The 22,612-nt window shown below is 44.9% G+C and overlaps 1 protein-coding gene across 1 annotated transcript in view; it reads right to left on the reverse strand.

Moving 5' to 3' along the window:
• Window positions 1-22,612, reverse strand: part of MYOM2 (myomesin 2) — a 107,937-nt gene that overhangs the window by 53,989 nt on the left and 31,336 nt on the right. The window contains exons 5-9 of the mRNA XM_044419180.1: window positions 22,307-22,464; window positions 19,119-19,211; window positions 8,050-8,138; window positions 7,908-7,958; window positions 6,099-6,263 (exon numbers count right to left, since the gene is read on the reverse strand). Of these exons, the coding sequence (XP_044275115.1) occupies window positions 6,099-6,263; window positions 7,908-7,958; window positions 8,050-8,138; window positions 19,119-19,211; window positions 22,307-22,464 (556 nt within the window). The remainder of the gene's footprint in view (window positions 1-6,098; window positions 6,264-7,907; window positions 7,959-8,049; window positions 8,139-19,118; window positions 19,212-22,306; window positions 22,465-22,612) is intronic.

Below are 22,612 nucleotides of genomic sequence, written 5' to 3' on the forward strand. Positions count from 1 at the left end.
AGCAGACAATGCTGGGCTACAGGGAACTGATCTGGCATGCGGCAGTTTCCGATATTTCCTGTCTGTTTTGCTCTAGTTTCTGTTTCTTTGTTTAGAGCAGTTGTATCCTGTTCATCCATCAAAACGGCTCCCAGAGCAGTTTTCATAGTATTGATAAAACATGACAGTCCCTGCCTGCAGGCTTTCAGTCTAAAAACCAGACTCAAAAGGGAGAAGGGATGAGAAGGGAAGAGATAAAAGGCAAAGTGAGGTGCACATTCTTGTCACATACTGGCTCTTCTAATGACTGACTGCAATGCGAGCAGTCCAGGGACACGAGGAGTCAGATGGAGTGGATGGAGCTGGTCTTGCAGCAAAGCAAAGGGCTCTGCCCTTCCTCTGCCCCCTCCTGCTGGCACTTGATGGAATGATTGCTGCCAAGTGAATGGCAGCACTGAGGAAGGAGATGAAATAATAGCCATGCTTTTGCTCAAGCGCTGCAAATGCATATTAACGATCTTTGGTTTTTTTTTAAAAAAGACTGTCATTTAATATGAGTTAAGTATTTTTACTGCACTAGAAAATCAGGCCACTCGTTCCATTTTCCATAGTGGAGTTGATATGTCCACTTGTTTGAACTTCAAGGTGTGTTGTTCAAAGAAGGTAAGAAATACCAATTGTGGCTCCTTCATTGGGAACTGTCTTCAAATTGCTACCTATAATAAGGAGAGCTATGCCTTCTGCCTCTGTGAGAGTTTTCTGTGGCTATTCCCCTCTGTTGTATTCCAATAACAACCTCTTCTCTGGCTGAACAGTCTCCATGAGTTGCCTTATGGAAGTTGAAACAATGTTTGAACCCACTTTTAGCTGGGCGACGGAAATATTAATGGTGTAAAATGATATCCTGGTAGCCATATGTTGAGGCCACCTCAGTATAAGTTCCAGCAACAAGAAGAATATTGAACAAGAACGGGAAGCCCAGATGGGCACTTTCAATATCCTAGGAGCTTGCAGACAGACTCCTGGAGGAATCTATCAAAACTAGACTGCAGAATTTTTGTTCCAGGGATTCACTTTTTGGAAATGTAAACAGCAGACATGGAGTACCCAGTCCACAGTGGTTTGCAAAGGGTTAACCTCCCTAACCACCTCCACCCCCACCGCAGGCTGGGTTGCTGATCCAGATCAGGTCCCCTGAGCTTACCTCTGAATATTCAAGTACTACTAATACTACTACTACAAAAGTGATGATGATGATGATGGGTCTAATAGGTTGGCTTCCCAACATCATCTTAGAGACCAACGGATTATTCAGAGTCCCAAGCACAGAAAGCTTCTAGCAGTGCCAGTCGAAAGATATCATTCAGCTTTTCCACCTTTCCCTGTTTAACAGGAAGAAAGATGGAGGGTTGCGAATAGAGATGATTCTGGACCTGCACGCTCATGCCTCTAACGTTCTGTGCTTGAGGCAAGCTGGTTGCACTGTCAAAGCTTTATCTGGAAGCAGGCTTTATCCTGAAGATGGCCAGTACTTTGGTTCTCCTGCTGGCTTGGAAATGACCACCAAGGAAGGCATCTTCACCTCCTCTGACCCAGGCTTCACACTGAAAGGCTACAGACAGAGGCCTTCCATATCTTTCCATTTTGATCCGTTGGTTTGATCCTTCAGTTTAATCATCTGTCATCCTTTATTTATTTATTTTTAAGTAATACTAGGGGTTTTGGGAGTGTGGGGGGAACAGTGATTCCAACCAGTTCTGTTTTGCTTAGGATCTTATTAGCGCACAATAGAAACTAATCCACTAATTCAGAACATGGAGGGATCCTGCCTCATCCATTTGGCTAACTTGAGAGTTTGTGAGGTTACTTCTTCCTTTAGGCTCCCCGTGCATTAGCAAACTTGTCATATGGTGAGAACCATTTGAAGAGCTAATATTTGATTAGACTGATTATTTCTTTGTCCTTTGCCTGGAACTCTTTCTTAGCTACTTAAATGAAAAGGCTATTTGATTTTGCCACAACAAAATAAGCAGTCTTGGCAGTGGAGGTTGGAAAACTTGCGGACAGAGCTACTCAGTTCCTTCAGCTGCTGAGCTGGTGCCACAAGAATCCATGGCAAATGACAAGCGCAGGGGGATTTTTACCAACATCCTCACTGACAGATAATGCAAGCCTGTGTCCACAGACGTCTTGCACGACTTAATCCAGACTCCCCGTGGGTAGGATCCCACAGCTCCTGACATCCCCACCCCTCGCGGAACTCGATTGATACTCACCTTTCTTTCAGGTGGGCCTTAAAGACAACTCCGTTTGCCTTGGTCTGTAACTGACTCAAGAGTTTATTGGATGCCATTGCATACATGGCAGCATCTGAGCTGAACTGTCATTTTATTGTTCTCCATTGTGTTTCAGTGTTGTACCCTTCCTTAGGAAGGTATTCCCTCCTGAGACTTGACTTTAAAATCAATCAATAAAAATGTTGACTTTTTAAAGGTAAAGGTTTCCCCAGGACATTAAAGTCCAGTCATGCCTGACTCCAGGGGGCGGTGCTCATCTCCGTTTCCTAGCTGAGGGAGCCAGCGTTTGTCCGCAGACAGTCTCCGTGGTCATGCGGCTGGCGTGACTCAACACCGAAGTGCACGGAACGCTGTGACCTGCCCACCGAAGTGGTACCTTTCTATCTACTCGCATTTGCATGCTTTCAAACTGCAAGGTTGGCAGGAGCTGGGACGGAGCAAAGGGGGATCACTCCGCTAGGTGGCACTAGGGATTTGAACTGCTGACCTTCTGGTCGACAAGCTCAGCTTCTTACCCACTGAGCCACTGTGTCCCTGTTCATTTATTATTATCCAAAGAGTCTGCCCTCAAGTTAGACAAATTCTCTGGAACAATGCAGGAGGTGATACAAGGGAAAGGGGTGCTTCAGAAAGCAAGAAAAATGCACCCCAAACTCCCGCCTCCCTCCAATGGGAGCCACCACCAGATCTCAGACATTTCTCCAAATGAAAGGAGCCCTTCTCTTAGTGAAAGTGCATGTCTGGATCTGCACCCTTTACACCTGACTTTTTCAGGATATTTTATAACTGAAGATGCACTGGCATCGATGCTCTCCAATGGAATGCAAATATTTATGTTCTTGGAATGACCCTATCAAGGAATTGACATGTACTGAAGTATGTTCCCATTCATCTCCCTTATTTAGAAAATGTCTTATTACCCTGAAGGCTCCCAAAACACCTAGTGATCATGAAAAGCAGACTAAAACAACAATAAGAAAACATACCATCTAAACAAGTGAAGAAGTCCAATATATACCCAAAGTAGATAGCCGGGTTAAAACACAAACAAAAACATGTTTTAAAATCCAGACAACCTGGCTAAGTAAAATGGTCTTCCCTCTGCACCAGGATTCATTGGGAACAGTTTTCCAGAGTCAGGGAACCACAAATCAGAAGGCCCTATCTCAGATCACCCCTGCTTCATCTCCAAAAGTTGTGGAGAACCCAAGGAAATAAGTCTGAGGATAATCTAGGCAGGTTCAGCTGGAGAAAACGGGGTCCTTAAGTCCCTTGCTTCAAAGCCACTTAGGGAAATAACCCCCCAGAAGACCCTAGCCTGCAAAATAATCCATCATCCTCATCTAACCTAAGAAGAGGCCAGTAAAGCTAGTGGCCTGGATTCATATACTGCAAGGTTGCAAACACAAGTACTAGTTTCTTGGCAGACCAGTAAAAATATAATGGTCTCCTACCAGAGAGATTGGAAGAGGAAAGACTGGCTGATGAACTCCTCCTCTGCCAGCCTGCCACCTCTGTCACAAAGGAAACCCAGAAATGAAGCAGGTTGGCCTGCTTGACAGAGATGGTGCAGAAAGACCCACCCCTCCTCTGCCAGCCCCCTCATTGACTTGCATGAGATTCCATGCAGCCATCTGCATTTCATCCCTAGTCACCCGTGGCTACCAGGTGAGTTGTTAAATGTAGGGCTAGGTTAGGGCTTTAATGGTGCAAACCAGCACTTATGAATTGTGCCTGGAAATGGCTCAAGAGCTAAAGGAGCTGCCTTAAGACTGGAAGATTATGTTCTCTATGCCAGCCCTCATTTTGCATCAACTGAAGTTTCCAAGTAGCCTTTAAAGGTGCACTGTTTACAAAACTTGGGAGTGATCTATGCATAGCACTTTTGAATATTTCACTGTCTGGGCATGCATATGTGTTATGCATGCTTCTTGAACCCAGTCCAGCTGCCAGGCTAAGTGTAACCCCACCCCATCAGCTCAGGTTGTTTTGGGGAGTGCAGGGGAAAGGTGTTTTAGGGTTCTGTTTCCTGTTCTCCTCACCCAGTCAAGAGCTGGTCTTCATGACTGTCAGCTGTCTAACTGCTGGTACAGTTGGATCAGGGCCCTTCCCAATTATTTGGGAATGGGATTCCCAACATTTTATTCTGCAGCAAAGACCTGACATGTGTTTCTTTATACCTCCACCCTGTGTTGTGAAAGGCACCGTGGGATCTGACTTTAACAGGTACGATGTCCCCCAGAGCTTAATAGCCAATAAATACTTTAAACTATAGTAATTTGAAGCAAGCACAGCATTCCCCTGGGTCTAATTAGCAGAAATAAACCACAGAAGTCCGCCTCAGCAGCTTATCATTCATATAATTAATTCAGAGAAAGGGGTGAAGAAAAATATATTATTTCAGTACCTAAGGAAAAAGAAACCGTCTTGTCTATACTGATTATGCTAAAATGGGTACTTGTAGAAAACAGCATCATGTTCCGTCCACGGGTGGTCTCATTACTAAAAATGCCCCTCCCGCTTGGCCTTAGAGTTGAATATTAACAAATAGCTATGCTGCCAATAGTCAGCTCACTGGCTGAAACTCTTTGGTTCATAACGTGTCCCTTTCTAGTGACCCCGTGTCAATGTATTCTGGATGGACTACGTAGTCTGCAAGCAACTGCAGGTTTCAACACAAGCGCAGTCTGCATTCAGACAATGCTGCCTCCGTGCATTGTCTGAGCTGGCTGCTTGAACTCTTGAGCAATCCAGTGTGTCTCTCTCTGTCTGGGCGTCACCACTGCCGCAGCACTGGCACTGCACGTCTATCTCCTTCTCTTCTCCATTTGCAGAAACTGGCAAGGGAGAGTCCATGTAGCATCGCACCAGCAGGCCACGTGCAAACAACCGATCCGGAGGGAGGCACACGGTGTGGGATGGGGCAGCATGTCCAGCCACACTGCGCAATTCCAGCGGCCACTTTATTCATTTAATTAATTTAAAGGTTTTTGTATGCCGCCCAATCTTAAAAGTCTATGGATGGCTTACAAAAAAACAAGAAACGAAACATCCACATACAACAAACAACACACTGCATCCGATCCATAATAATAAAATCAAAGATAAAATCCATTCACTGTTAAAATATTAGGAAAAGAAAAAGGTCTTTGCATGACACCGAAAAGAATAAAGCAACAGCACCAAGCAAACCTCCCTGGGGAGTGTGTTCCACAGTTGGGGCGCCACCACTGAAAAGGCCCTTCTCCAAGTAACTACCCTCATTATTTTGAAGGCTCCTGGAGAAGGGCCTCTGCCTCAGATCTCAAGGGGCAGGCAGGCACATAGGGAAGGAGGTGCTCCTTCGGGTATCCAGGACCCAAACCATTTAGGGCCTTATGGGTCATTACCAGCACCTTAAATTGGGCCTGGACTTCAATTGGGAGCCAGTGTAGATGATATAGGACCGGTGTGATATGGGAGTATCTGCCTGCCTTCATTAATAACCTGGCAGCTCTTTCAACTTTCAAGATGCACTTTTGGTCATGCACAGCTGCAAATCCTCATATGAAAGGAGAACTCTCATCTGAGCTAATGTGGGTAAATGTGTTACTTTCCAAGGAAGTAACAAATTCACTCAGAGTAATTTCACCTATCGCTATTACTAATGGAATGCAGAGGCCATGAAAACAACAGTCACTGTTTACAGGTCTTTTGCCCATGGGAAGGTGAGGGCTCTGCTTGTAGAGTGGCCTTCCAACAGATACTGATGCAGGCCTCTTGAAAAATCTTAAACAAATTAAAGAATAGCCACACACTTCTACTGAAGACATGAAAACTTACCGTCTCTGTACCACTCAGCACGAGGCTGAAGACGCCTCAACTCTGGGGTGATCAGAAGACCACATTGGAGGGTGAGTGTTTCTCCTTCCACACCAAAGGTGACACCGAACCTTTCCAAAAACTGAACATCAAAGTGGGTGAAGCACACGTCCAGCGGCAGAGGCACTGTGTGCAAAGCAAGAATGAAGCTGGCATGAAGGACCGTCATAGGCATGTTATTATGGAGATGCTGCATGATGAAACAGTGACGACACAGACACTAACTTAGAGTTTGTTTTTTTACTTCCAGAGAGTTGCAGGTAACATGCTAAGGGCATCAGTGCTTGCGATGGATCCCACACTCTGGATTTACACAACAGAGTTGCCGTGTTCCCGCTGATTCCAATATGCAAGCAGGACCCGCATACAGGTTGAGCACTTCATAAAGTGTGGCCCCAAATGCTCGTTTCCGGAGAAGGACTTGCTGGTGGAGCTCCACTGAGCAAGCTCTGCTAACCTGCCCCCATACCGGAACTGAGCACTCCTGCATATCTCTGGCTCCCATCCAAAGTGTTACATCCAGAACTGTGCAAGCACTGGGTCCCTCTGGTGCTTGGGCAGTGTTGGATGCTGGCCATGGGGATGGCAGGACTTCACAGTTTCCAAAAGTCTGCAAAACGCATTTATGCAACATCGACTGTGGGGCAAAAATAAACACAGGAGCGGAGAGCAAGGACAGCACCACCACTTGCAACTGCAGGAAAGTTTAGCATACATCTCCAACTGAAACGACTCTCTGTGGCTTGTATGCTGCTGAAGCGATTGTTTCCATTCTGTAGATTATTCAAGTTGCACTGTTTTCTCTTTCATTCTTTGGATCAGCTCAAAGGACTATGATGTACAATTCGGTAATTTATATTATTCCAGGTCATGTCAAATTTACGTCAAATGTGAATGCAGAATCTTATGACTAGACTCTTTATGTTTTCTCTCCATCGTTTCATACCCATCTTGCCTTCCTTGTCTCATGAAGAGTCCTAGCTCAGTGGCAGAGCCATGGTTTGATGGCATCTCTCAGTAGATCTGGGAAAGAGACAGTTCTTCAAAGCCCACAGAGCTGCTGTCACCCAATACAATAAAGGGTCTGGTTTGGTACAAGGTGGCTTCCTTGTCCATTGTGTTCCTAAGGGGTATGACCAAGCCCTCACTCAAAGCCATTTCTTCAGGTGGCTGAAATCAGCATGGACAATCAGGAGAACATGGGCACACCATGGATCAGGCACTTTAAAAATATCTCTTTCTCCCAGATAATCTCATCCAATTCCTCTCATCCAGAGATTAACTTGTCTTTGGAGCATCATTGTCATTGCCAGCACCACCAAATCATGTTTAGTTGATCCTAATGAAATAAAACTGTGGGTTTTTGATTCTTAGCACCATCCTCTGAAATTCCGTTGCACCTTTTTGCAAACTGTGATTGTGGTAACTTAGAAATACCAAAGGAATGCATAAAATATTAGAAGCATCAGCTTCCAAAAAATTAACCATTAAACAATAAATAGTGCATAGTTGTGTCTTTCCCTGAAGAACCTAAAATAATTGTCCATTTGGTGGCCTTCTTTTGAGATGGAGTTCCATAGCACCATGACTCAGAAGGTTCTGTTATCAACCCCTGCAGAACTTTGGGGGTGGGAGCAGACACTTAGGGAGGGTCCCTCCCTAAGGATCATCACAGGTGCTCCTGAGGTATGCCAATCCCAGGACACTTAGCTCTTTACACCTGAGTACTTCAGGTGTAAAGGATTTCATCCAATCACAACATGAACTTACAGTGGCTGGACATAATTCCAACAGGGTACGGCTCTTCATCCCCTCTGTACCCTGGAAGAAAGCAACAGACAGCGGTGATAGCCGCTTCCCTTAAGCATCACTGCAGGCATTTCTCTTCCACATATTTCCACAGCTTGCTTACTTCTCACAATGACTGCAGCATTGGTCGAGGCCTGTCCATGGACGTTTGTTGCCACTGCAGTGTAGGTAGCGGTGTCATCATACTGAGCCCTAGGTGGAGTAATGGGAGGCGGAGAGATGAATATAGAATGTAACGAAGGATACTCTCGCTCAATGCTTACGAAGGAGCAGGGGGCGGGGGGATTGCCGAAAAGATCTGCCTGACACGTGGCCCACAAGTCAGAGGCATCAGATGTGGATGCTGGACAATCATGGGCTCAGTAAACCTACTTCTGATGTCTGGCTGGGTCTGCAGAAACAGAGTAATCGCTGAGTTCCTTGAAGACCACAGTGTGTGTCTGCCTTCCTCACGGTATTTGAGAGGTTACATGGTCTTTCTTGTAGTACCAGTGCCACCTGCCTTGCTGGCTAGGATAGCAACACCACCATTTCATTTGCCTAGCCCCATCCCATCATGCTAGCAAACGGTAGGAGCGCAGCCTGGTCTGCCCGGTTAGGCTAAGCAGGGTCTGCATTTGCCTGTGTATGAGCAGGAGACTTCCTGGGAATCCTACACAAAGTGCCATGAATCATCTTCAAAGAAGGTGAAGTGCAAATCAGTGATGCAGCTGGAAGTGCAGGTACTCATGACACCAGTCCCCATAGCCACCTCCACAAGGAGAGTCCAGAAATTCAGGCAGCCTGAGGGACCATTTCGACAAACCTGCTGTAGCAGTTTTCATTTCCACCAGAAGCAGGTCTTTGATGTAGCTGATGGGTCTTAATTGTCCCCTCTGGACTAAATGGCCTCCCAAAGACTTCCATTTTTATTTTCTTTATTGTATGTATATCCTGACTTTTCCATGCAAGGACCCCAAGGTGGTTTATAGAATACTTGTCCTTCTCTCCATTTCACTTTCCAAACAACCCTGTGAGGTAGGCTAGGCTGAGAGTCAGGGACTGGCCCAGTCAGCCAGTGGGGGCTAAGGTCCCACTGCTCCCAGTCCAACTTTCTCGCCACTGTGCCACTTTGGATCCCAGTCTCTGCATTGCAGCAGAGCATTTACCATTTGCCACAGAGAATTGCAACAGCCTCCAGCCACCAGAAGCACTGCAGCCCTACTTGGGGGGAAAGGGATGTCTGTGTTGGAAGGCAGATGGCATCAGTCACTGGTGCATCCCCTTCAGCCCTGGCTTCCCTTTGTTGTCGCAAAGTCGTGCCCGACCCATCGCGACCCCATGGACAACATTCCTCCATGCCTTCCTGTCCTCCACCATCCCCCGGAGTCCACCCAAGTTCACACCGACTGCTTCAGTGACTCCATCTAGCCACCTCAGCCTCTGCCATCCCCTTCTTCTTTTGCCGTCAATCGTTCCCAGCATCAGGCTCTTCTCCAGTGAGCCCTTCCTTCTCATTAGCTGGCCAAAGTATTTGAGCTTCAGCTTCAGGATCTGTCCTCCTGAAGAGCAATCACAGTTGATACTGTCCATGGGCTTTTCATGGCAAGGGTACTGGAGTGGGTTGCCATTTCCTTCTCCAGTGGATCACATTTTGTCAGAGCTCCCTGCTATGACCTGTCTGTCCTGGGTGGCCCTGCGTGGCAGAGTTCATAGCTTCATTGCGCCACGCAAGCCCCTTCGCCACGGCAAGGCAATGATCCATGAAGGGCCTGCCTTTCCTGCACCTCTGCTATAAAGGTAATAAAGCAAATACTTCACCTATGCTCAAGTTCTGCTGCTGAGAGCAGCAAGTCTGAAACGGCACAGAATCAAGACTTTCCCAGGATAGGAGTTTTTAAGAGTTACTTATAGGGCTTTAGGAGCTGAAGGTTCATTGGAAGTATAATTTTAAAATGTGTCCTAGAGAGGGCAAGGGCAAATGAACAAGCAAACCTGTTGCAACCCCCTGTAAAATCATACTTCCACTGAAACCTCAGCTTCTCATGTCCTATAAGTAACTTAAAAAAAAAACAACTGCTTCCATGATTGCTTGAAAATGTGCGCTTGCTTGCATACGTTTCCATAAAATGCAACTGCATCCTCATCTGTTTTCTGAGCAAACACATTCCAGGATATCAGAGACTGCCCCTTTTCCATGCCTTTTTTGTTACGTGCCATCAAGTCATCCCCAACTCATGGCGAATGCCTGCATGAAAGCCCTCCAAAATGTCTTATCCATGGCAGCCCTGCCCAGCAACCCCGAATTCAGACTGCGGCTTCCCCAGTGGGGTAAATGCATCTCATATTGGGTCTTCCTTTTCTTCTCCTGCCTTTGGCTTTCCCTGGCATGATTGTCTGTAATAGAACATTCAAGCATGGGATTTCCTCCCCAAAGATCAAGGTGGTGTGTGTGCGAGTTCAAAAGAGGTATACAGATTGCTTGCGCTCATTGGGGACATTTGATCGGACAGGCAAGAACTGGCATGGGGAGTTTGGATACCCAGTGTGAGAGGGTTGTAGAATTTGTGGTTCTGTGGGAAAGCTTCTGTGAAAAAGACAGGCTTGTTACCGCCCTGCTTTGCATGAGGGAAAATGATAGAAAGACAAGAAAGAAGACATAAAAAAGAAATTAAGGAAAGACCTGCAGCCACAGCACTTACTGTACATTTTGACATGACTGAAAGGTGGAATATTCACTATATTTTGATAATGGGCTTATGAACCTAGTAATCATTTTAGTGCTATGCAAGGGTTACAGCTCCTCCTAGAGGCAAATGATTTGTCATGCATCACAAAAATCAGAGCCATAGCACTACAGTTGGCAATCATAGAAACAAACGTGAATGATGTTTGTTCTACTACACTAAAACACTTAACAAGTATATAGTCATTGTGAAAAAGTTGCATTTTGGGTGCTATTGATTGATTGATTTCAAATCCTCTTCCTTCCTTCCTTCCTTCCTTCCTTCCTTCCTTCCTTCCTTCCTTTAATTACACCATATTTCTTTCAGAGTATCCAGCATTACATATTAGCAGAACTTTCACACAGAATTTTCAAAGTGCAAACTTTGTTTGAAACTGTTCCCAGATTGCTAAACAGGAAAAAATGCCTATAGGTTGCATCCCATGGTTCTCTAACAGCTTAATTTAGGATGGAGGGGAGATCTTTGCTGCTGCTACTGTTAATCAACATTTGTTCTGCTCCAACATCACCACAATTCGGGTTTGTCTACGGGGGCTGTTAACCTGCTTTGTCTACTTTGGGCCTCATTGCAGAACTGAGATCTTAGCACTACATGAAAAGCATTCATTTCCTGCTTTTCCACTAAGAGATCATGTGGTATAATGCAAATTTGCAGGTGGAACTATGTATTTCCTGAATAATACCACTTTCCTGCTCTACAAAGCTCACTGAAAGTACTTTCTGAAAGCAGAAGCAAAACTGAGAGGTCACAGGACTGTCAAAGAACCCCAAAGTGTGCTGAGTAAGGAATGACAAGCTCACAATAAATGCCACATGAGAAAAAGTTCTCTCTCTCTGTCTATCTTGTGCAGTTCTCAGTACCCTGAGTTCTTGGATCTCCTATCACTTTGTGTAAAAATGAGAACCTGGGTTACCCTTATGTATTAGATCAACGACATCCTATGGCAGAAGTATCAGATTAGCAGATCATTTCTTCCTTGGCTTTGAAGTAAAGAAAAATGGGCTGGTTAGATGCAAGACTGGCTAAGTGGACTCACATGGCTGTCCCCCACGTATGAACCAAATCGGCTCCAGACAAAACCCCGGCCAGACTTTTCTCCGGGATAAAGAGTCCCAGGTGTTGCAGCCGTTCCCCAAAGGAGAATCCCTTCAGACCCTGAATCATTTCAGTGGCCCCTTTCTGCACTTCTTCCAAGACAACAATATTGTTGTGAGGCTCAGAGGCCAGAATGGTACAGTTTTCCGGGTGCACCATCAATGCTTTATGATATTGACAGTTTTATGTTGAGCTCCTTTTCTAATGACGTCCAACATGGAGTTTGACGATGAAGATGGATGCCCATCAGCAGCCCTTGTTCCTATGGTCTGCCTGGGGCTGCAGAAACAATGGGCTTTTCAGGCACTTGGCAGGCAACAATACACCATTAACGATTCGGCTCAGTGGCACACAACTGTGCCAGTTTGCTGTCAATTTTATGTGCTTCATAAATATTCACTGTCCACATTGCTGTATTAGACACCTAATTATGTTATTTAAGAATTTAATACCCTGATCTTCAGCACCAAATTCCCAGAGTTCCCTCCAAAGCATAAGAAGTTAAAATTAATGACATTTTGTGATGAAATAGCAAGATCTGAAGAAGGTGACCATTCAGGTTAAATCCAGGGATTTAAAAGGCCTGGGGAAAGAGTTTCACCTGGTGACAAAAAGATAACAAGCCAGGCAAGTCTTTCTGGCAACAGAGTTCCAAATCTGGGTACCACCATGGAGAAGACACACTACCTATTTCCAGCTCAAGGTCCAAATTCCAGGGGTGGGTAAAACTAAGGACAAAAGGGCCAGGGACAGCTGCAGGAGGGACATGGTCCAGCTCCCCAGAATAGCAGCTCCCTTCAGCTTGAACCTCCTCCTGTCAGCAACAGCAAGCTTTAGGAGAGGCCTTTCAACCATTTCAGATGGAAAAAAAGCTGCAAAAGCCAGGAACCCACCAAATGAGCCATCACTGAGGGAAAGGGGCTGGGCTGTGGACTTCTGGAGAAGCCAGGGTGGCCAAGGACCTCAGAGCAGGCAGGTTCATGTGGGAGAAGCCAGTCCCTGAGAAACCTGTCCTGAAGCCATCACGGAGTGCATTGCCATGGTAAAGAATTCAGAGGAAACCTCAGAATGATATGCCGGTAGAATCTGCAAGCAACTGATGTGATCGCTTTCCAAGGAAGCACTCATATCGGCATGGTACCTGCAGACATGCCAAGCATACAAGGAATCTCACATCTGATGAGGATATTGTTTTCAGATTTCAAAAGTGAGTAAAAACATGGAAAAAATTTTCAAGGTATGGAGAACTGAAAGAAGCCATTTGCTTATATTGGAGGGGGAAAAAACCTGAAAATCAATAGTGTGTGAAAATAGCTGCAGTGTAGACATATAATGAAAGATGGACATGCCCGGTCCTAAATGAAGAATTTCTAGATGTCTGAGCAGGCATAGGAGTGGTCTGAGACAGGCAAATGGGCAGAGGAAAGCATATCCAGTTGCAACTTTAAAAGGGTGAGGTGATGCCACATCTTTGGCCCCTCAAGAATTTTTCCACTGGAGCCAGGGAGCACCCAGTATATTCATAGGAATAAATGTCACACTTGCATCAGAAGGAAAGTTCTCTGCATAAGATGACAGCCAAGGAATTCCTAAGCTGTTTTAAGTGACCGCGTATCAGATGACTTGAACCTCGGCATATTGGCATGAACAGCTGACAAGAATACTGAAATAGGTCGAGAATTCTAACTGTTTTATAAGCTCAAAAATTAGCACTGAAGATTTCTCAGTCCTTCCTGTATTTATAACAGCAAAGGAATGACCAAATGTTTTCTGACCTACATTGACTGGGCAAGTTTCCAGACCTCAAGAAAGCATTGCTTTGCAGTTTACTTCTTTCTTGATGCTTTAAGTTTGAAACAATCAACAAATGTACCATGCATAAAAGGAAAGATTCAATAATAATCTTCATTTAAAAATTGTAATTCAACTAACTCATATCCAACTGATTTGCAACTTTGCTAATTTCAGTGTGATGTGCTTGATTTGCAGTTTTTAAAGTGTGGGCCCATGCAAGCAAGATGATGGACTTCAAGGTCATTTTCCCCTCTGCTTTACATTGTTGCAAAAGCAACTGTGGTTCCCAGTTCAGGTATTTGCATGAACCCATAGATCTTCCCTATGGGTCAGGCAGTAGCTTTGGAGGGGAAGGTGAATTGCTCGGGAAAGCATCATGGGGAGGCAGAGGCCAGAGCCCCAATTGTAAGCCTGTCTCACCATTCCCCTCACCAGATCACTCTTTGCCAAAAAAGTAGAGGAGCTGGTTAATTATTACATCAAATGCATGTCATGCAACTTTGTCAGCAGGATTTTAAAAGTTAATATTCAGCAGTGTGGGGCTGATTTTTATTGCTGCCAGAGAGTATTGCTTGTCATCGCCAGCTATGATCCTCACAAAACTTGCCTTCTCCCCAATGCACTAGAGAAAAACATCTCCTATTGGGATTTTTTCTGTGTAGTTGCTGTGGGGGTGTTGTGGTCTTTGCAGCTGGAAAGAGAAGTGTTAAACCTCTGTGCACTACCGTCCTGAAGAAATTTGGCAGAGGGCATGCACAGGGCCAGGCTACATAATCTTCAACTTAAGACTGGCTTATTTACTTCACTGCAAACACACGTGGGCCCAGTGTGGATCAGCACGGTTGTACTCCAGGAGTAAGCATTTAAGGCCCACCACACCTATTTTCATCCTCATATTCTACCCCTCATAAGAGGGGATTAAAAAGAAAGACCAAATGCATTGGAATCACTCCAAATTAGTGCTTACATTTATACACTAAGCCAAATAATCCAAGATTTGAGGAACGTCTCCTTGGCCCTCAGTATTAACCGTAACAAGTCACTCTTGCAACGCCATTTGCCATGCAGTGACTGTGAGGTGGGGTTGGTCCCTGAAGCATAGGAGAGCTAAGATCATAAATCTCCTCATCTCGTTGGCTCTCTGCCCTGAATTCCTCGCTGTTGCCATTGTTGTTTGAATAGTGGCTAAGGCAAGGGGGTGGAAAGCTGCCACCTGCGGCCTCTGCCTGTCGAGGATGGGAATGTTCAATGGGAAGATTCACCAAAGTGAGGCAAATGGAGGATGGCCAGAGCAGGCGCCAGTGAGCACGGCCTACACTGGGCCGGCACAGATGCGTTCCCGCTGCCACGGAAGCTCTTTTTCCTCAACCCACCCCTCATTCTAAGGACTGCAAATGGAGGTGAAGGGTGGGTTCTTGCCTCCTGCCACGCTGTCCCATGAGGGGCTTTGCTATTTCCCCAGTCACCTTTCTTCACTGCTACAGATTAGCTATATAGCGTTCGTGGTGAGGCCTGCCTGATAGAGTTGATACGCAAACCACTAAATCGTGAGGCACTTTTGAACATGCGCCACGGAGTTGTGGAAGGAACTGTGGAAGTTGGTGGCCTTCTGGAGAAAGCAACAGGACTCATTTATCTTAACTCTAGTCTACAATGAGGGCCAGGCAGGAGTGGTGGTGAGAGCAGGCGTTCCCCCTGGTGCACTCCAGGTGCATTAGACTGTAGCTGTCATCATCCCCAGCCAGCGTGGGCTGTGCTGACTCAAAATGATAGGCACTGTAGTAGTCCAGCACACACAGAGCACACAAGGCTGCCCATGGCTGAGTGAGACTATCATTCTAGAGCTGAGAAGGCCCTGGGTCAAAGTCACACACAGCGATGAAGCCCACCCACTGAATTTGGGCCAGTCGTGATTACTTTGCCTCACAGGGCTATTGTTTTATATTGGGCTATTATGTTATATTGTCTTATTGTTAAACCATCCCGAGATCATGGCAAGGGATGGTCTAGAAAAGTTTTAAATAAATAAATAAATAAATAAATGTTGTGGGGTGGGGTGAGATAGAAGAAGCTTGTATGTGCTGCCTTGAGCTTAGGATGGATAAATAATGTAAGACACATTTGCATTTAACCACAATGAGAAGTTTGTTCAACTTTCCTTTGACATTTAATGCAAATATTTATTATGTTGTTTCCATGATTACATATGTTGCAATCATGTAAGTCATTAGTAATATGGCTGAGAAGATGGGTGTGTGTCTCTGAAGTATTTGCTCTGTAGGACAGTCTTCCTCAACCCGGTGCCTTCCAGCTGTTTTGGGCCAGAAGTTGATTTCCAGCTATTTTGGACTTCAACTCCAGGAAGCCCTGCCAACATGGCCAGCAACCACGAATGCTGGGAGCTGAAGTCCAAAACATCCAGAGATCTACTTTCTGCCCAACCCTGGTGGAGACTACATCTCCTATCTGCCCCAGGAAGTATGGACCATGGTTGAAGATGACAGGAGCTGAAGCTCCTAACACCAGGAGCACACCTAGTTTGGGAAAGCTGCTGTAGGGGATGTACTTGGGAAAGAGAAGACAAAAATATCCCTCCGTCATGCTAACGGAGAACTTAATCTCCACAGCATCACCCATTCACTGCTGGGGCCGCATTCATTTATCCACCTTCCGTGACATCACAGAATGACGAAGAATGCTCAGACCTGAACACGTTCGCTCAGCAGGTGCCTCGGCGATATCTTAGCCCAGCACATTTCTCATTAGCACCACCCCATGTGTCTAGTTCCCCCCCCCGTTTAGCATTTTACCCCAGCAGACCATCACGAAGGCCGATTCCTACACACCCTTCAATCACACAGATGCGAACAGCAAAGAGGAAGAGGGGTGCTCTAGTCCTCATGCTTTTCGTGATGGGAGACTTTCAGGATGGGAGAGGTTCCATTTCTACACACTTGAGAATCCCAGTTTCCCAGCATTCCCAACCACTGGGAGAGTCTGGGCGGATAGGGGAGACTTCTACTCACAGTGTCATCCCCCATGTGTAGGGAGAGACAGAAGCATGCAAAAGGAGGGCCAGGGGTAGGATTCCTTTAGATTAGTGCTTGATTCATTGGTTTCTTAAGAAATTATGGAGATTTCTTTCCCCAGTTTTGTTTTTCAGGACCAAATTATTCATGACAGTATTCAAATCTTTGTAGCTGATTTTTCAGCGAATAAATCCAGAGGGAGCCAGATTGAAACCTTTATCCCTCACTATGGTCTTCACTGAAAGTTCTCCCCCTCCCCCAATACCTGTTCTTTGCAATGGCAAAGTGTTCAGGCCACCTTGTTCCATATGCTACAGGACCCATGCTACAGGTCCTCCCCCAGGCAGACTATTCTGTTAAAAGATCGTCCATGCAATTGCTAAAAACAAGGTACATTTAACATCACCCCTTTCTGGGGAGCTGGAGACTTGGGGTGGGGGTGTTGAAAGGGTTGAGACCACTGAGAACTGTTAGTTCAACACTTTAAAGCCTTTGCTAAGTGGGAGATCTTGTCCTTCCCCTTTGGTTGCTCTTTCTTTTACTACGTTTCTTCCTTTACCAGTGTTTTTCCATTGTCGAGTATTGATCCCTAACACCTGTGCATAAATTTGCCTATATGAAATCTCTGTCAGTTTCCATTTGTGTTACCTATTGCAGTTCAGCTGCCTTTAAGAGTGGAAATGGACAAGAAACCTGACTAGGTAAGCCTCCCTATATTGGACAGTCTTAAATGTGCACTTCCAAGAGACCAACAACATACATAAACCCACAATTGTGCAATTTTATAGAGCCAAAGTAATAATTTCAAAAGGGTGGCAAACCAGTGATGGTTGTTCCAAAGTGGTGGTTGGCCATGGGTGGCAAAGCTGTCACCAATAACATCATGGGTGAGATTGCAGAATATGGAAGGTTTTTTCCCATTCTTACTGAGTGGCTCACAAACTGATCCCCATAACCCTTTTCCTAGCCTTTGTGATAATACCTTTCCTTGCATTTGTTCAAATTGTTGTTGTTGTTGATTCTTAAGTTAATGCAAGACTGCATTAACTCCTCCCTGCAGCAGTGATTGCTGACCCCTGAGTCTAGCAGCCTGATTGAGCCTAGTGATTTGAACCAACTGTAGAACAATTAGTGTTATCTGACTGTAACAGATTTTTCTGCACTAAGTGAAATGATGTAGTCAGTTCACCTGTTTCCATTAGGCCAGAAGTAAGCAGTGTAAGTTAGCCTACTTTTCCACATGCAAAGAACACATCAGGAAGTAGAAGGGCTTCAAATACTAGCTCCGGGCTTCCCTGTCCCTACCCTATCACCCACACATTTAGCACAGCAGCTTAACAGCTCTTCTAGACACAACTGTTACTTTGCTGTATCTATTTCCAGATAATCAAAATACATGCCCTACACAGAGCATTTCCTTTCCTGCTTTTCTGCCACATAACCTCTAGGTGGCACTGTGGTACAATAGAACAGCACAAATATACAAGATGAAATTCTTTCATCATTAGAAATAATACCCCATTTTCCCTGTTTTAGAAAACCTTGGGAAAAGGGCAGTTTACAAACTGAAGTGACATCAGAGAGTCATGACATCCAAAGAACATGTAAGCAATCATCAGTTGGAAACAATGGGTGTGTAACAAGTGCCTTATGTAAAAGCCAAGAATGTCTCTGTTCCCAGGTGCTCAACAGCCTGGGGTTGAAATTCTTTCATATAGTTGTTTACCAGGCCCAGGCAGGTGACTGATAATTGTTTTTATCTGCTTTAAACAGTTTCAAGTTTCTGCATGCTTTTTATTCTGTCTAACATATTGTGAACTACCCAGTTATCTATGGCTATTGGGTGGTCTAGAAATGGGATGAAAAAATGAATGAGTGAGGGCACAATCCAGTGCATGTCTAGAGAGAAAAGGGGAGTCCTATGACTCCCAGCATTCCCTAGTCAGCTCTGTCAGCTGGGGGAATGCTGGGAGTTGTAGGACTTTTTTCTACCCAATCATGCATGGGACTGTACTCTGAACAAATGAACAACAAACAAATGGATTCAATCTATCATCTGCCTTCCATGGATGGAAGGGCTCCATGGTGGCAAACGGCCCCAGCCTCACCGCTCAACAGGATCCTCAGACTCTCTGTGTAGCCTTTCCAGGGGTCTGGGGTAGCTGCCATGGGAGGAGGGTAAAGGGAAGTTCTCTTTCACCTGCCCACTTGCACACATGTAAATCTGGATCCCGACCAATATATGTACATAGAGCTCCTCCATACAGGTTGGAGAGCCAACCCCATTCAGGACCCACCTTGAGTCGGAGTCCTTTTCTTGCCTGCTCAGCATGATGGCCATGATGGGACATGGTGTCCAGGCCCTTCACACATTCTTTGCCACCTTTAAGGGGGTTCTGTACATTCCAGTACAGTTGTTTCTACCCAGTACACCATATTTAGAGAGGTCATTTACATAGTCACACGGTGACCTGGTGGTGGTAAGACTTGTCCCCAGGCAGGGACAGGTGGTGTCTCCAAACACTTACCTGTGTATTTCCAGCATGTGCACTCCATATTTACTTTCAATTGTGTACTTTCCAGGCTCACTAGCAGGAGTAATCAATTCTTCATTTTTATACCTGACAAACAAAAGGAAAACAGATTGCACAAGTAAGCAAAATGCAACAGTAAAAGAAAGAGGAGTTGATGCAGTTGGACACAAAAGGGTATAAACATAGGCTGTTTATTCAGCTTTAATGATGGCGTAGGAACAAGGAAGATGTGATGCATATTATACGAGCCTTCCTTTGCTCAGGATTCTTTAAGGCTAGATGTGCACATTTTCCCAAGCAGAGGAAATGGGAGGGAAGCATTTTCACCTAGAAAACAGTGCTCAGGGAAGTGCTACCCCCTCTCCCCTGCATTGCTAGAGTCCCAGTCCAAATTCACATCACCATCCTGTGCCTCACATTTGCCAAAATGTAAAGCAGCAGATCTGAGCATGGGTCTCATTCCATTTAGTTAGACTCATGCCATTCAGCTAATGGGGATTACTGGACATCTAAAAGAACAGCATTCCTGTTGCTCTAACAATTGTGCAAGTGAGGATTCCCAAGTGGGAATCTTGGCTGGTGAAGCTTCTCTTATCTGTTTTTGATAAGCTGATCTGCAATCACTTCTTATTTTGTGCAATTATATAAGGTACAAGAGATCCCTTTCTACAAGAGGCGGTTAATCTGCTGCATCTACTTTCAGTTTGGTTGCAGAATTGAGATACAACAACGACACACAGCTTCATTCCCCATTTTTCTGTTATATAGCCTCTAGGTGGCACTGTGATGTAGCAAAACATTCCAAATACTCAAGTGGAAACAGCATTTTCCATCACTTTCAGAAATACTCCATTTTCCCTACTCCGGCAAATCTCTCAGAGAGTACCATTTACAAACAGAAGTTAAACAAAGTGCACAATATCATCTAAAAAGCCCAGAAACAAATAGGAATGGGAAATAACACACACATGAGAAACACCTTGTGTAGCAAAGCTCAAGTTCTTCCTTTGCAACAAGTCATGCCAACAGTCTCCTAAGAGGGTGGGTTCTTCTCCGTTCCTCTGCTTCATAGGTGGATTGATGTACCAATGGCTGGGAGCAATTTAAAAACTTACTGCATGAAGTGTATCACCACACGAATGTTCCCTGAGATGACCTCCAGTCAATGGGGTTATAAACACCATGCAATAAGCTTCTAGTTTCCCCACCATGTAATGGATCATCCACATCATCCCGAACCTTCTGGAATACTCAGGAAGAGTGTGTGGTCCTGCTTGTTTTTATCCTAGCATTTGGACTTGACTGCCATTAAAACTTACCAAAATTATTCACCGGAGTATTTATCTTAAGTATGGTCAGAAAAGAGTGGAAATACAGCGGTAGTGCAGAAGGTCTCGAGTTAGGGCTGGGAAAGACTCCAGTCTGAAACCCTAATGAGCCACTGGAAGTAGATGTAAACTTGCTTCCAATCAGATGCTCTCCAGACTTTTTGGATTTCTACTCCCATCAGCCCCAGGCAGCACTGGCAAAAGTCAGAATTTCTGGGAGTTTTCGCCCAGCCTTCCCGAGTGGGAGCACCCAGCTGGGGAAGGCTGATGTAGGAATGCTAAGCTAGATGGACCAGCACACAGTGGACTCCTGTGCTCCTGGGAACTGTGGAAGCGGTAAGGAGTACCTCTCACATGCATATGAATGTGCAGGGACTGGACAACAGGCACCTGGGGAGGAGACAGGCAAAGGTGCCAGTGCACAGCACAGCGGAAGTGCCTTCCCCACACGTTCTCCCTGGCTGCTTCCAGGGATTCACACATTCTACAAATCCAAGATGCTCTTCCTGGCAAGTCTTTGGCTCGTAAGCTGCTCTGCTGCTGAAGGGGGTTTAACTAGTCTGATTTGGTCAATGGGGTCAACAGTCCAAGGCTGCAATCATGCAAATAGACCCTCCGGCTGATTCTGTTGCACAAGTAGCCCTCCGACACCAATTCCACTGTGCAAGCAGGTTGGTGAAATTGATATATAATGCTTTTTCTAGGAAGCCTCAAAATGAGTAAAGAAAGTTTGTCTCTGGTTTGCAACAGAGTAGTGGAACTCCCTTATACAAGCTCTGCTGACCTGCCTTTTCCAGAAATACGCATTTCCACTCACTTTGAGGAGTTTTATGCCTGATCCATGGAGTTTTTCTATAAAAGGTATATATTTCTCATTCTTCTCTCACAGTTGATTGCAAGTTCTTTAAGATACATGCTTTAATACAAAGGTTTTAATACACTCTATGAACTGACCATTTTGCTGAAGAATTGAGTGCATTTAGTTGGGCAGGTTAGGGGCTTTTCTAGGCAAGACAATCTAATTTCAGTTTCATTAGAGAATTACATACAAGCACTACACAAAGAGCATTTTATTCCCTGCTTTTCTGAAATGTAACCTCTAGGTGGCACTGTGATACAGCAGATTAACAGAAATGAGAAGCATTTTCTTTCACTTTTACAAAGAATACTTCAATTTCCCTGCTCTAAAAATACTTTTCAAACTTGCTGTTTAAAATCAAAAGTTAAACAGGAAGGTCACATTTCATCTAAAGAACCGGTAAACAACTGTAAGGAATGATGAGTACCCAGTAAATGCCTTGTCCAGAAAATCATGACCCTCCAATTTGGCCAGTTCTTTTTAAGAGAACTTTTCTTTTTGGGGTCAGGAAAGCCCAGAATGGAGTATTATTTGCAAAGAAATTGCATCTTTTTATTTGTTTATTTGCATTATTCCACATAGTGCCACCTAGAGGTTTTGCAGCAGAAAAGCAGGAAAGGAAATGTTCTTCATGTAGATCTCAGATCTAAGTCCCACAGCAAATCTCAGGGTAGATACAACAGATTAACAACCTTGTGCAGAAACTTACAGAGTAATGTTAGAAATTCAAATGGAGACTTTTTAGCAGCATGTTTTCGCTTGCTGTTTCCTACACTGGTAAATCAGCATGCAACAAAACAGACTTTGCAATCTAAAGACTGAAACTTTTGTTTCTTTAGCTACAGTGACAATAGGATACATTCAGAAAGTCTTTGAGAATTATAAAGGTTTCTATCTGTCTGTCCATGTGTCTGTTTTTAACATAGCTAGTCTCCAACATAGCTACTAAATGAGAGAGAAAAAGCTGAAATTCCTGGAAAGAATCAGAGTCTTACCATTGTACAACAGGAGTAGGAAATCCTTGGACAGTGAAGTAAAGCCTGACTGCCATCTTTTCCCAAACAGTATGGGACCGAAGCCGTACCAAAATTTCGGGGGCTCGGCTAATACTCTCTTCAACCGCGTACCGTTCCAAAGCCATCCTTTCTTCTACCTGTAACCCAAGGAAGAGGGGAGGAATTAAAATGTGTACAGGCAAGAGGGAACTTCCTCTGAACACTGAGGAAGAAACAGGAGGAGCTCATGGGGGGGATTTTAAAGATGCCCGAAACACTAAGAATGGGACAAAAATGCCGCTCTCA

Source organism: Varanus komodoensis, unplaced genomic scaffold (genome assembly GCF_004798865.1).
Source record: "Varanus komodoensis strain SLA01 unplaced genomic scaffold, ASM479886v1 scaffold10, whole genome shotgun sequence".
Lineage (NCBI taxonomy): Eukaryota > Metazoa > Chordata > Lepidosauria > Squamata > Varanidae > Varanus > Varanus komodoensis.